The sequence below is a fragment of the Pararge aegeria genome, chromosome 12 (genome assembly GCF_905163445.1).
Source record: "Pararge aegeria chromosome 12, ilParAegt1.1, whole genome shotgun sequence".
In the NCBI taxonomy this organism is placed as follows: Eukaryota; Metazoa; Arthropoda; class Insecta; order Lepidoptera; family Nymphalidae; genus Pararge; species Pararge aegeria.
This window is the reverse complement of record NC_053191.1, coordinates 18,907,025-18,921,586: the sequence shown is the minus strand read 5'-3', so window position 1 is coordinate 18,921,586 and position 14,562 is coordinate 18,907,025. Positions and strand designations below refer to the sequence as shown.

The 14,562-nt window shown below is 37.9% G+C and overlaps 1 protein-coding gene across 1 annotated transcript; it reads left to right on the top strand.

The window, feature by feature from the left end:
- The first annotated feature begins 13,630 nt into the window (after positions 1-13,630).
- On the top strand, positions 13,631-14,562 carry LOC120627957. The gene has a single exon (XM_039896088.1). It carries the CDS (start codon positions 13,807-13,809, stop codon positions 14,560-14,562), a length of 756 nt encoding a protein of 251 aa, XP_039752022.1. The 5' UTR covers positions 13,631-13,806.

Genomic DNA, 14,562 nt, shown 5'->3' with positions numbered 1-14,562 from the left:
AACGCCACATAATTATAAAAAGTATAGTGTGTGGATCTAATCAACCACCACTGGCACCAGACCCTCAATGCCCTTAAATTTTACCTCGTTAAAATATTTAAAGTGTACTCATTCCGATTGCGAGACCTCGTAAGAGTCCCGTATCGTTATTTTTCGTCACTACCTACCCGTACCTCCCCTCTGTGCGGGGTACAATATTGATATGATATTAAAATAATACCATTAATAAATAACATAATAAAAGACCACCACTTTTATAGAGACATAACGCCACTGTGTGGCGCCGCCATCAGTCTCCTTAGACTCGGTACTTTGTCGTCGCCGTCGACTTCGCACCTTCGCCCCATATAGTAGTGGCGCGGCGCGACGGGCCTAATGTGTGAGTGAAAAAAAAAAAAAAAAAATTAAATTAATTGTTATTTTACAATATCTTCTAATATGAATAAGAGTACTTTGTATAGGTACGTTTTGTTTTTTGTTTTTTTTTTTTTTTAAACGGAACTGAACCTAAGTGACCGGCCTGCGGCCGGGCACCCGTCTTATTCATGTTCTAACCTAACCTAACCTATCCAAACCTTTTAAAACTAGTTTGGATAACTTTAGACCTAAGCCCACCGGCAACTACGACTAACTAATCACTGATCTAGCTATCTGGCTTTCATCAGTGCATCAACAGCAGCATAACTAGTATTAAAATAGTAATGAGTTTTTATTAATGCATATATTCACATTAAATCTTGAATCTAAAGTCTAAAGGAATCAAAACTAGATTTAGGTTAGGTTAGGTTAGAACATGAATACGAGGGGTGCCCGGCCGCAGGCCGGGCACTTGGGTTCAGTTCAGTCAAAAATTATATATTATTTACTATTATTTATATTTGAATGAGAATGAAAAATAGCAATTATTTTGAATAGTTTTCAGAATGAGACAGACGGGTGTGGTAGGGTAAAATCTCCAATTTAAAGTTCCCTTATTGCGTATATGTTATGTGTGTTTGCATAGTAGTTTACTATAATGGTAAGCGGTTCGTGTAACGATCTTGCGCGTCTATATTTACAAGTGTGTGGGCAGTTCGTGTATTGATTATTCGATGACGAGCCCTCGTAAGAGTCCCGTATCGTTATTTTTCGTCACTACCTACCCGTACCTCCCCCCCCCGTGCAGGGAGTGGGTAATTTGCGCGCCTGCTGCCTTCCTTGGATGTGGTAGCAGTTTCTCAGGCTCCCTCACCGGAATCGAACCCTGATTCCCCGTTACCCGCGACAAACAATGGTAGTCGCAGAAACTCATTCCGATTACGAGACCTCGTAAGAGTCCCGTATCGTTATTTTTCGTCACTACCTACCCCCCTACCTCCCCCCGTGCGGGGTACAATATTGATATGATATTAAAAAAATACCATTAATAAATAACATAATAAAAGACCACCACTTTTATAGAGACATAACGCCACATAATTATAAAAAGTATAGTGTCTGGATCTAATCAACAACCACTGGCACCAGACCCTCAATGCCCTTAAATTTTACCTCGTTAAAATATTTAAAGTGTACTCATTCCGATTGCGAGACCTCGTAAGAGTCCCGTATCGTTATTTTTCGTCACTACCTACCCGTACCTCCCCTCTGTGCGGGGTACAATATTGATATGATATTAAAATAATACCATTAATAAATAACATAATAAAAGACCACCACTTTTATAGAGACATAACGCCACATAATTATAAAAAGTATAGTGTGTGGATCTAATCAACCACCACTGGCACCAGACCCTCAATGCCCTTAAATTTTACCTCGTTAAAATATTTAAAGTGTACTCATTCCGATTGCGAGACCTCGTAAGAGTCCCGTATCGTTATTTTTCGTCACTACCTACCCGTACCTCCCCCCTGTGCGGGGTACAATATTGATATGATATTAAAATAATACCATTAATAAATAACATAATAAAAGACCACTACTTTTATAGAGACATAACGCCACTGTGTGGCGCCGCCATCAGTCTCCTTAGACTCGGTACTTTGTCGTCGCCGTCGACTTCGCACCTTCGCCCCATATAGTAATGGCGCGGCGCGACGGGCCTAATGTGTGAGTGAAAAAAAAAAAAAAAAATTAAATTAATTGTTATTTTACAATATCTTCTAATATGAATAAGAGTACTTTGTATTGGTACGTTTTGTTTTTTGTTTTTTTTTTTTTTTAAACGGAACTGAACCTAAGTGACCGGCCTGCGGCCGGGCACCCGTCTTATTCATGTTCTAACCTAACCTAACCTATCCAAACCTTTTAAAACTAGTTTGGATAACTTTAGACCTAAGCCCACCGGCAACTACGACTAACTAATCACTGATCTAGCTATCTGGCTTTCATCAGTGCATCAACAGCAGCATAACTAGTATTAAAATAGTAATGAGTTTTTATTAATGCATATATTCACATTAAATCTTGAATCTAAAGTCTAAAGGAATCAAAACTAGATTTAGGTTAGGTTAGGTTAGAACATGAATACGAGGGGTGCCCGGCCGCAGGCCGGGCACTTGGGTTCAGTTCAGTCAAAAATTATATATTATTTACTATTATTTATATTTGAATGAGAATGAAAAATAGCAATTATTTTGAATAGTTTTCAGAATGAGACAGACGGGTGTGGTAGGGTAAAATCTCCAATTTAAAGTTCCCTTATTGCGTATATGTTATGTGTGTTTGCATAGTAGTTTACTATAATGGTAAGCGGTTCGTGTAACGATCTTGCGCGTCTATATTTACAAGTGTGTGGGCAGTTCGTGTATTGATTATTCGATGACGAGACTCCGTAAGAGTCCCGTATCGTTATTTTTCGTCACTACCTACCCGTACCTCCCCCCTGTGCGGGGTACAATATTGATATGATATTAAAATAATACCATTAATAAATAACATAATAAAAGACCACCACTTTTATAGAGACATAACGCCACTGTGTGGCGCCGCCATCAGTCTCCTTAGACTCGGTACTTTGTCGTCGCCGTCGACTTCGCACCTTCGCCCCATATAGTAGTGGCGCGGCGCGACGGGCCTAATGTGTGAGTGAAAAAAAAAAAAAAAAAATTAAATTAATTGTTATTTTACAATATCTTCTAATATGAATAAGAGTACTTTGTATTGGTACGTTTTGTTTTTTGTTTTTTTTTTTTTTTAAACGGAACTGAACCTAAGTGACCGGCCTGCGGCCGGGCACCCGTCTTATTCATGTTCTAACCTAACCTAACCTATCCAAACCTTTTAAAACTAGTTTGGATTCCTTTGGACCTCAGCCCACCGGCAACTACGATTAACTAAACACTGATCTAGCTATCTGGCTTTCATCAGTGCATCAACAGCAGCATAACTAGTATTAAAATAGTAATGAGTTTTTATTAATGCATATATTCACATTAAATCTTGAATCTAAAGTCTAAAGGTGTCAAAACTAGATTTAGGTTAGGTTAGGTTAGAACATGAATACGAGGGGTGCCCGGCCACAGGCCGGGCACTTGGGTTCAGTTCAGTCAAAAATTATATATTATTTACTATTATTTATATTTGAATGAGAATGAAAAATAGCAATTATTTTGAATAGTTTTCAGAATGAGACAGACGGGTGTGGTAGGGTAAAATCTCCAATTTAAAGTTCCCTTATTGCGTATATGTTATGTGTGTTTGCATAGTAGTTTACTATAATGGTAAGCGGTTCGTGTAACGATCTTGCGCGTCTATATTTACAAGTGTGTGGGCAGTTCGTGTATTGATTATTCGATGACGAGCCCTCGTAAGAGTCCCGTATCGTTATTTTTCGTCACTACCTACCCGTACCTCCCCCCCCGTGCAGGGAGTGGGTAATTTGCGCGCCTGCTGCCTTCCTTGGATGTGGTAGCAGTTTCTCAGGCTCCCTCACCGGAATCGAACCCTGATTCCCCGTTACCCGCGACAAACAATGGTAGTCGCAGAAACTCATTCCGATTACGAGACCTCGTAAGAGTCCCGTATCGTTATTTTTCGTCACTACCTACCCCCCTACCTCCCCCCGTGCGGGGTACAATATTGATATGATATTAAAAAAATACCATTAATAAATAACATAATAAAAGACCACCACTTTTATAGAGACATAACGCCACATAATTATAAAAAGTATAGTGTGTGGATCTAATCAACCACCACTGGCACCAGACCCTCAATGCCCTTAAATTTTACCTCGTTAAAATATTTAAAGTGTACTCATTCCGATTGCGAGACCTCGTAAGAGTCCCGTATCGTTATTTTTCGTCACTACCTACCCGTACCTCCCCTCTGTGCGGGGTACAATATTGATATGATATTAAAATAATACCATTAATAAATAACATAATAAAAGACCACCACTTTTATAGAGACATAACGCCACTGTGTGGCGCCGCCATCAGTCTCCTTAGACTCGGTACTTTGTCGTCGCCGTCGACTTCGCACCTTCGCCCCATATAGTAGTGGCGCGGCGCGACGGGCCTAATGTGTAAGTGAAAAAAAAAAAAAAAAATTAAATTAATTGTTATTTTACAATATCTTCTAATATGAATAAGAGTACTTTGTATTGGTACGTTTTGTTTTTTGTTTTTTTTTTTTTTTAAACGGAACTGAACCTAAGTGACCGGCCTGCGGCCGGGCACCCGTCTTATTCATGTTCTAACCTAACCTAACCTATCCAAACCTTTTAAAACTAGTTTGGATTCCTTTAGACCTCAGCCCACCGGCAACTACGACTAACTAAACACTGATCTAGCTATCTGGCTTTCATCAGTGCATCAACAGCAGCATAACTAGTATTAAAATAGTAATGAGTTTTTATTAATGCATATATTCACATTAAATCTTGAATCTAAAGTCTAAAGGTGTCAAAACTAGATTTAGGTTAGGTTAGGTTAGAACATGAATACGAGGGGTGCCCGGCCACAGGCCGGGCACTTGGGTTCAGTTCAGTCAAAAATTATATATTATTTACTATTATTTATATTTGAATGAGAATGAAAAATAGCAATTATTTTGAATAGTTTTCAGAATGAGACAGACGGGTGTGGTAGGGTAAAATCTCCAACTTAAAGTTCCCTTATTGCGTATATGTTATGTGTGTTTGCATAGTAGTTTACTATAATGGTAAGCGGTTCGTGTAACGATCTTGCGCGTCTATATTTACAAGTGTGTGGGCAGTTCGTGTATTGATTATTCGATGACGAGACCTCGTAAGAGTCCCGTATCGTTATTTTTCGTCACTACCTACCCGTACCTCCCCCCCCGTGCAGGGAGTGGGTAATTTGCGCGCCTGCTGCCTTCCTTGGATGTGGTAGCAGTTTCTCAGGCTCCCTCACCGGAATCGAACCCTGATTCCCCGTTACCCGCGACAAACAATGGTAGTCGCTGAAACTCATTCCGATTACGAGACCTCGTAAGAGTCCCGTATCGTTATTTTTCGTCACTACCTACCCGTACCTCCCCCCCCGTGCAGGGAGTGGGTAATTTGCGCGCCTGCTGCCTTCCTTGGATGTGGTAGCAGTTTCTCAGGCTCCCTCACCGGAATCGAACCCTGATTCCCCGTTACCCGCGACAAACAATGGTAGTCGCAGAAACTCATTCTGATTACGAGACCTCGTAAGAGGTTCGTATCGTTATTTTTCGTCACTACCTACCCCCCTACCTCCCCCCGTGCGGGGTACAATATTGATATGATATTAAAAAAATACCATTAATAAATAACATAATAAAAGACCACCACTTTTATAGAGACATAACGCCACATAATTATAAAAAGTATAGTGTGTGGATCTAATCAACCACCACTGGCACCAGACCCTCAATGCCCTTAAATTTTACCTCGTTAAAATATTTAAAGTGTACTCATTCCGATTGCGAGACCTCGTACCTCCCCCCCCGTGCAGGGAGTGGGTAATTTGCGCGCCTGCTGCCTTCCTTGGATGTGGTAGCAGTTTCTCAGGCTCCCTCACCGGAATCGAACCCTGATTCCCCGTTACCCGCGACAAACAATGGTAGTCGCAGAAACTCATTCCGATTACGAGACCTCGTAAGAGTCCCGTATCGTTATTTTTCGTCACTACCTACCCCCCTACCTCCCCCCGTGCGGGGTACAATATTGATATGATATTAAAAAAATACCATTAATAAATAACATAATAAAAGACCACCACTTTTATAGAGACATAACGCCACATAATTATAAAAAGTATAGTGTGTGGATCTAATCAACCACCACTGGCACCAGACCCTCAATGCCCTTAAATTTTACCTCGTTAAAATATTTAAAGTGTACTCATTCCGATTGCGAGACCTCGTAAGAGTCCCGTATCGTTATTTTTCGTCACTACCTACCCGTACCTCCCCCCCCGTGCAGGGAGTGGGTAATTTGCGCGCCTGCTGCCTTCCTTGGATGTGGTAGCAGTTTCTCAGGCTCCCTCACCGGAATCGAACCCTGATTCCCCGTTACCCGCGACAAACAATGGTAGTCGCAGAAACTCATTCCGATTACGAGACCTCGTAAGAGTCCCGTATCGTTATTTTTCGTCACTACCTACCCCCCTACCTCCCCCCGTGCGGGGTACAATATTGATATGATATTAAAAAAATACCATTAATAAATAACATAATAAAAGACCACCACTTTTATAGAGACATAACGCCACATAATTATAAAAAGTATAGTGTGTGGATCTAATCAACCACCACTGGCACCAGACCCTCAATGCCCTTAAATTTTACCTCGTTAAAATATTTAAAGTGTACTCATTCCGATTGCGAGACCTCGTAAGAGTCCCGTATCGTTATTTTTCGTCACTACCTACCCGTACCTCCCCTCTGTGCGGGGTACAATATTGATATGATATTAAAATAATACCATTAATAAATAACATAATAAAAGACCACCACTTTTATAGAGACATAACGCCACTGTGTGGCGCCGCCATCAGTCTCCTTAGACTCGGTACTTTGTCGTCGCCGTCGACTTCGCACCTTCGCCCCATATAGTAGTGGCGCGGCGCGACGGGCCTAATGTGTAAGTGAAAAAAAAAAAAAAAAAATTAAATTAATTGTTATTTTACAATATCTTCTAATATGAATAAGAGTACTTTGTATTGGTACGTTTTGTTTTTTGTTTTTTTTTTTTTTAAACGGAACTGAACCTAAGTGACCGGCCTGCGGCCGGGCACCCGTCTTATTCATGTTCTAACCTAACCTAACCTATCCAAACCTTTTAAAACTAGTTTGGATTCCTTTAGACCTCAGCCCACCGGCAACTACGATTAACTAAACACTGATCTAGCTATCTGGCTTTCATCAGTGCATCAACAGCAGCATAACTAGTATTAAAATAGTAATGAGTTTTTATTAATGCATATATTCACATTAAATCTTGAATCTAAAGTCTAAAGGTGTCAAAACTAGATTTAGGTTAGGTTAGGTTAGAACATGAATACGAGGGGTGCCCGGCCACAGGCCGGGCACTTGGGTTCAGTTCAGTCAAAAATTATATATTATTTACTATTATTTATATTTGAATGAGAATGAAAAATAGCAATTATTTTGAATAGTTTTCAGAATGAGACAGACGGGTGTGGTAGGGTAAAATCTCCAATTTAAAGTTCCCTTATTGCGTATATGTTATGTGTGTTTGCATAGTAGTTTACTATAATGGTAAGCGGTTCGTGTAACGATCTTGCGCGTCTATATTTACAAGTGTTTGGGCAGTTCGTGTATTGATTTTTCGATGACGAGACCTCGTAAGAGTCCCGTATCGTTATTTTTCGTCACTACCTACCCGTACCTCCCCCCTGTGCGGGGTACAATATTGATATGATATTAAAATAATACCATTAATAAATAACATATTAAAAGACCACCACTTTTATAGAGACATAACGCCACTGTGTGGCGCCGCCATCAGTCTCCTTAGACTCGGTACTTTGTCGTCGCCGTCGACTTCGCACCTTCGCCCCATATAGTAGTGGCGCGGCGCGACGGGCCTAATGTGTAAGTGAAAAAAAAAAAAAAAAAATTAAATTAATTGTTATTTTACAATATCTTCTAATATGAATAAGAGTACTTTGTATTGGTACGTTTTGTTTTTTGCTTTTTTTTTTTTAAACGGAACTGAACCTAAGTGACCGGCCTGCGGCCGGGCACCCGTCTTATTCATGTTCTAACCTAACCTAACCTATCCAAACCTTTTAAAACTAGTTTGGATAACTTTAGACCTAAGCCCACCGGCAACTACGACTAACTAATCACTGATCTAGCTATCTGGCTTTCATCAGTGCATCAACAGCAGCATAACTAGTATTAAAATAGTAATGAGTTTTTATTAATGCATATATTCACATTAAATCTTTAATCTAAAGTCTAAAGGAATCAAAACTAGATTTAGGTTAGGTTAGGTTAGAACATGAATACGAGGGGTGCCCGGCCGCAGGCCGGGCACTTGGGTTCAGTTCAGTCAAAAATTATATATTATTTACTATTATTTATATTTGAATGAGAATGAAAAATAGCAATTATTTTGAATAGTTTTCAGAATGAGACAGACGGGTGTGGTAGGGTAAAATCTCCAATTCAAAGTTCCCTTATTGCGTATATGTTATGTGTGTTTGCATAGTAGTTTACTATAATGGTAAGCGGTTCGTGTAACGATCTTGCGCGTCTATATTTACAAGTGTGTGGGCAGTTCGTGTATTGATTATTCGATGACGAGCCCTCGTAAGAGTCCCGTATCGTTATTTTTCGTCACTACCTACCCGTACCTCCCCCCCCGTGCAGGGAGTGGGTAATTTGCGCGCCTGCTGCCTTCCTTGGATGTGGTAGCAGTTTCTCAGGCTCCCTCACCGGAATCGAACCCTGATTCCCCGTTACCCGCGACAAACAATGGTAGTCGCAGAAACTCATTCCGATTACGAGACCTCGTAAGAGTCCCGTATCGTTATTTTTCGTCACTACCTACCCCCCTACCTCCCCCCGTGCGGGGTACAATATTGATATGATATTAAAAAAATACCATTAATAAATAACATAATAAAAGACCACCACTTTTATAGAGACATAACGCCACATAATTATAAAAAGTATAGTGTGTGGATCTAATCAACCACCACTGGCACCAGACCCTCAATGCCCTTAAATTTTACCTCGTTAAAATATTTAAAGTGTACTCATTCCGATTGCGAGACCTCGTAAGAGTCCCGTATCGTTATTTTTCGTCACTACCTACCCGTACCTCCCCCCTGTGCGGGGTACAATATTGATATGATATTAAAATAATACCATTAATAAATAACATAATAAAAGACCACCACTTTTATAGAGACAAACGCCACTGTGTGGCGCCGCCATCAGTCTCCTTAGACTCGGTACTTTGTCGTCGCCGTCGACTTCGCACCTTCGCCCCATATAGTAGTGGCGCGGCGCGACGGGCCTAATGTGTAAGTGAAAAAAAAAAAAAAAAATTAAATTAATTGTTATTTTACAATATCTTCTAATATGAATAAGAGTACTTTGTATTGGTACGTTTTGTTTTTTTGTTTTTTTTTTTTTAAACGGAACTGAACCTAAGTGACAGTTTCCTGTAGACCTAAGCCCACCGGCAACTAAGACTAACTAAACACTGATCTAGCTATCTGGCTTTCATCAGTGCATCAACAGCAGCATAACTAGTATTAAAATAGTAATGAGTTTTTATTAATGCATATATTCACATTAAATCTTGAATCTAAAGTCTAAAGGAAATTAAAACTAGTTCTAGTTTAGGTTTTTAGTTAGGTTAGGTTTATGAATAAGACGGGTTCTTCAGCCTTAGGTTCAGTTAAAAAAAAAAAAACTTTCTATTTTGTACTCTTATAAATATATATTATGAAAAATAGCGATTAGATGAAATTCAATAATAACAATTCATATATAATTTTTTATTAATGCAATTAATATTCAGATTAAATCTTGAATCTAAAGTGTAACGGAATCAAATTTAGGTTAGGTTAGGTTAGAACCTGTATATGAGGGGTGCTCGGCCGCAGGCTTGGGTTCACTTGGGGCACTTGGGTTCGGTTCAGTCAAAAATTATATATTTTTTACTATTATTTAAATTTGAATGAGAAAAATAGCAATAATTTTGAATAGTTTTCAGAATGAGACAGACGGGTGTGGTAGGTTCGGTAGTATTAAATATGTAAAATCTCCAATTTAAAGTTCCCTTATTGCGTATATGTAATATGTGTTTACATAGTACTTTATTATAATGCATTTATTCAGCTATCGGTTCTTGTATTGTTTGATAGACATTTATATATTGATGTGGGCAGTTCGTGTATTCATTCTTTGATACTTTTGAAATATTTTTAATTCTCAAACTCTATGTCGTTACCAGTACTTGTATAGGATAATTATAAAAGTCAAATGTGTGCATCTAATCAACATATATGACCAAACGACCAACCTCGCCTGCAACTATTGCTAAGCTAACACTGATCTAGCTATCATCAGTGCAGCCAAGCGGCAGATGCAGACGCGGCTAGTAGTGTTTAAAGTACAGTTATTATATAATGCAGTTTTGACGCGTCCTCGGACGAATCACTCTAATTTGTTCAAAGTCAAATTATCGGCCCATCTTGACACTCAACGAAGAGCACCGCGATAGGATTTTAATATTGAACCGTAGTGGCGCGGCGCGACGTGCCTAATTTGTTGGTGAACAAAAAAAAAATTAAACATATTTAAATGGTTTTTTATATATACCCATTTACTTTATATTATTATTATTATTATTATATATTATTATAATATATATCGATATCAGTTTAATGTGACTTATGAAAACTATTGAAACTTATTGGTATTTTACAATATCTTCTAATATAAATAAGAGTAATTTGTAGTGGTACGGGTTGTTTTTTGTTTTTTTTTTTTTTAAACGGAACTGAACCTAAGTGCCCGTCTTTTTCATGTTCTAACCTAACCTAACCTAAATCTAGTTTGGATTCCGTTAGACTTTAGATTCAAGATTTAATCTGAACTGACGGTACATTTGCGCGCCCACGCCCACCCCTCTACCACTCCAACGCCCACGCCCACGGCCACTGTTAAGGCCGACAGGTGCGTGCGTATTCTATTTTTAATACACTATCAAGGAGTATACAAACTAAGATTTGTTGATATATTTAATATAATCATCGGGTTTATCATAGATAAAGTGCTGTAATTCCCTATTTCCTAACACGGCCATTCTGACAAGTACGTCGTTCTCGAAGTACATAGGGTTATTCTTTTTTAGGTATATGTATTGTGTGGACTTATGATAAGTCCTTAGGTACATAGAATATCCTAATAAGTACATCATCTTATGTACACCTCTATAACGTTAGTTCAAATGGTATATAAGCATAAAAAATCATCAATCAATCAAATCAAAATTCTGTTTACACTTTTATCAATAAACTGTAAACAATATTCTATCAAAAGATAGGCATTAAAAACATTTTACAATTGAAGTGAAAGAGACCAAAAAAAATTTTCATTAAAATTCCACACCATTTAACATATTACAACAATGTAATACTTCTATTAAAGTAAAATGATTAATTTTCAACAATGTAAATCAAAAATACTCATTTTCATTTATCTTGTACATTTTAACATGTAACATCACAAACCAAATATTTCCATCTCAATATAAATCTCAAACAATTTATCCTTTTGCCTCCAGTCCAACTTTATCAAAATATACACACAGGTAATCGTATTTCCCATCAATTCTGTCATTGACATTGTTAGTCTCATTTAGTCACAGATGCAATCGGTACAGTCTAATATATATATATCAAAACACCAACACCCGCTGGTGATATCAACATTAACTTCAACATCGTCACTCGCAAGTGATATCCGTAAAATCATCACAAACCTGGTGATATTCATATTCTTTCCACTGTCCAAGTCAAGTAATATATAAGATAAATATAAATAAATTAATATAAAAACGCTAAGATGGAATTATTTCTATTATGGAGGGTTTACATCTCTCATCATCTATCATCTCATCATAAAAGCCAAGGTTATAAACCTTTAATTATAACCTATAATTGTTATTTCTATTATTCAAAGTTTTATTTAAATCTAAACATCAATAAAACCACCTGTTTAACAGAATCATTTATCATGCAAGGACTCTTAAAATTTCAAATATAATTTGAAAATTTAAACAACTGTAGACCTAAGTATAATCTAATTATTTATAATGCAACTAATATATTTTCCTTTGCAGCAACAACATTAATTTAGTTTTTACTTGTATTTATTCTTTAGTTAATTTTAAGAACTTCTCTCAACATCATACTGAAAGATTTCAAACCTAGCCCACAACATTTAAGCTGACTCCTAACCCTTTCCTTCGCACCACCCAACATAGACACAAAACTATTTCATTTAACTATTCAGAAGTAATTTACCCTGTTTGTATTGTTCTGATACATAATCATATTCTATTCTATTCTACCAAAAACATTTTTTTTTTCTGTTTTGTTTTCTTTTATTTGTATTATTTTATATGTTCTGAATAATTTACATAATCTCACCTATCTCGGCTTTCCTGACAAGTACTTCGATCTCGAAGTACATAGAAAAGTTCCTTAATAAAAGTAAACAGCTTGGCTAACCTGACTAGGTAATTATTGAAAACTGAACACCCAAATAAAAATGAAAATTAACACACATTCCGTTCGGCTAACCTGACCAGTTAATTTAATTTTAACCTGGACAGACTAATAAAATAACACTTAGCACAAATTCCATTTGGTTAACCTGACTAATTAAATAAAACTTGATAATTCAAATTTAACAAACTTATCACACATTCTGTTTGGCCAACTTGACAAGCTGGTTTATAACAAACAAAACAAATATAAAATATAGGCCATACCAGTTTCAAATAATAAGTACTATCTTTGCAAAGTAGAAACCACAAAAATAAAAAATAAAAATATAAACAAATCCTTAAATGGAATTTTTCACTAAGTCTGGTGCTCCATCTCCAGAGTATCAGAGATTTTAGCACATACCAGCTAATAATTGAGACATCATCAAAAACATCAAACCAAGTACTATCTCCACATTTGCCGGGATGGTTATCCATTAGTTCCCCGGACCACATTACACATATCCTTATATAGAATTTCACCAAGCATGGTGTTTCTGTTTTAGCACATAGCAGCAAATAGTTGAGGCATCATCAAAAACATAAAACTCTTTACTATGTCTACATTTGACGGGATGGTTCTAAAAAAAGTAAATCTGCATTAGAGAAAGGCATAAATTGGACATGAATAGGATCCCACTTCTGATGTTAAAAAAATATAAAATGGGAGGCCAGAGTATTCAGATATTCACTTCAATACCAACAATATTCAGGATGGCACTTAGATCTTTCATTAATTAACAGTATTATTGAAGCTAAATACCTAGTTACTTAGCAGTAATCATTTATTCTCATGACTATTATTCTTCCTTCCTATTAAAGTATTCATTTTATAAAAGACATCTTTTTTTGGTGGGTAGGCATAAAAGAAACAAGTCACAAATTTTACTGCTCTGATTCTTAAATTTATTTAAATCATATAAAGTGTTTTATTATAATTTATTATGTACCTGTGAATAGCCTAATCCAGCCAGCTTGCTAAAACAAATTTGCACAGAACCTATCTTTAGCTTTAATTGTGTGCTAATATAACCTTACTTTTTCACTTTCACAATCACTATTACTTGTCAACAATGGAGTCACTTAAAAGAAGCCTTTATGAGATCAATGACCACTTCAATGCCACGATGGCAGAATTTCAGAAGGAGCTGAAGGGAGCCATCCCAGCCACTAGTCCATCTTCAAACATAAACTCGCAGTTTGTGGCCTTCCGATCATTTGTTATGACTGCTCTAGAAAATCTGCAGCTGCAGGTGGAACTTTTAGCCAGGCAACAAGATGAGTTGGAAATGCGGTCTAGAAGGAAGATTCTTCTTGTTCATGGTATTGCAGAAGGTGATAAAGAAGATCCCAGTGTTTCAGTTTGTCATATTCTTTCGCAACACCTAAAATTGTCAAAACTCTCTGCTGAATCGTTTAGCCGCTGTCATCGCTTGGGAGGTGCCGGTGGTGACAGACCTCGCGCCGTACTCATAAAGTTCAGAGACTGGTCACTCCGGGACACAGTTTGGTCTGCAAAAACTAAGTTGAAAGGCACTGGGGTAACTTTATCTGAGTTTCTTATTAAAAGCCGCCACAAGACCTTTCTGGCGGCTCGGCAACGATTTGGCGTTGCGAAGTGTTGGACCAGGGACGGCAACATCGTGGTCCTTGACTCTGACGGTAAGCGGCATCGCATCACAAGTATGTCTGAGCTGAACGCCATCCCGGCCGCTGGTCAGGATGTGCCGCGTGCCGCTGTAACCACTGCTGCTTCTGCTGCTACTGGTGTAGCCTCTAAGGACTCCAGACTTGCCAACTCGAGACTTAAGAGAGTTGTAAGGAAATAG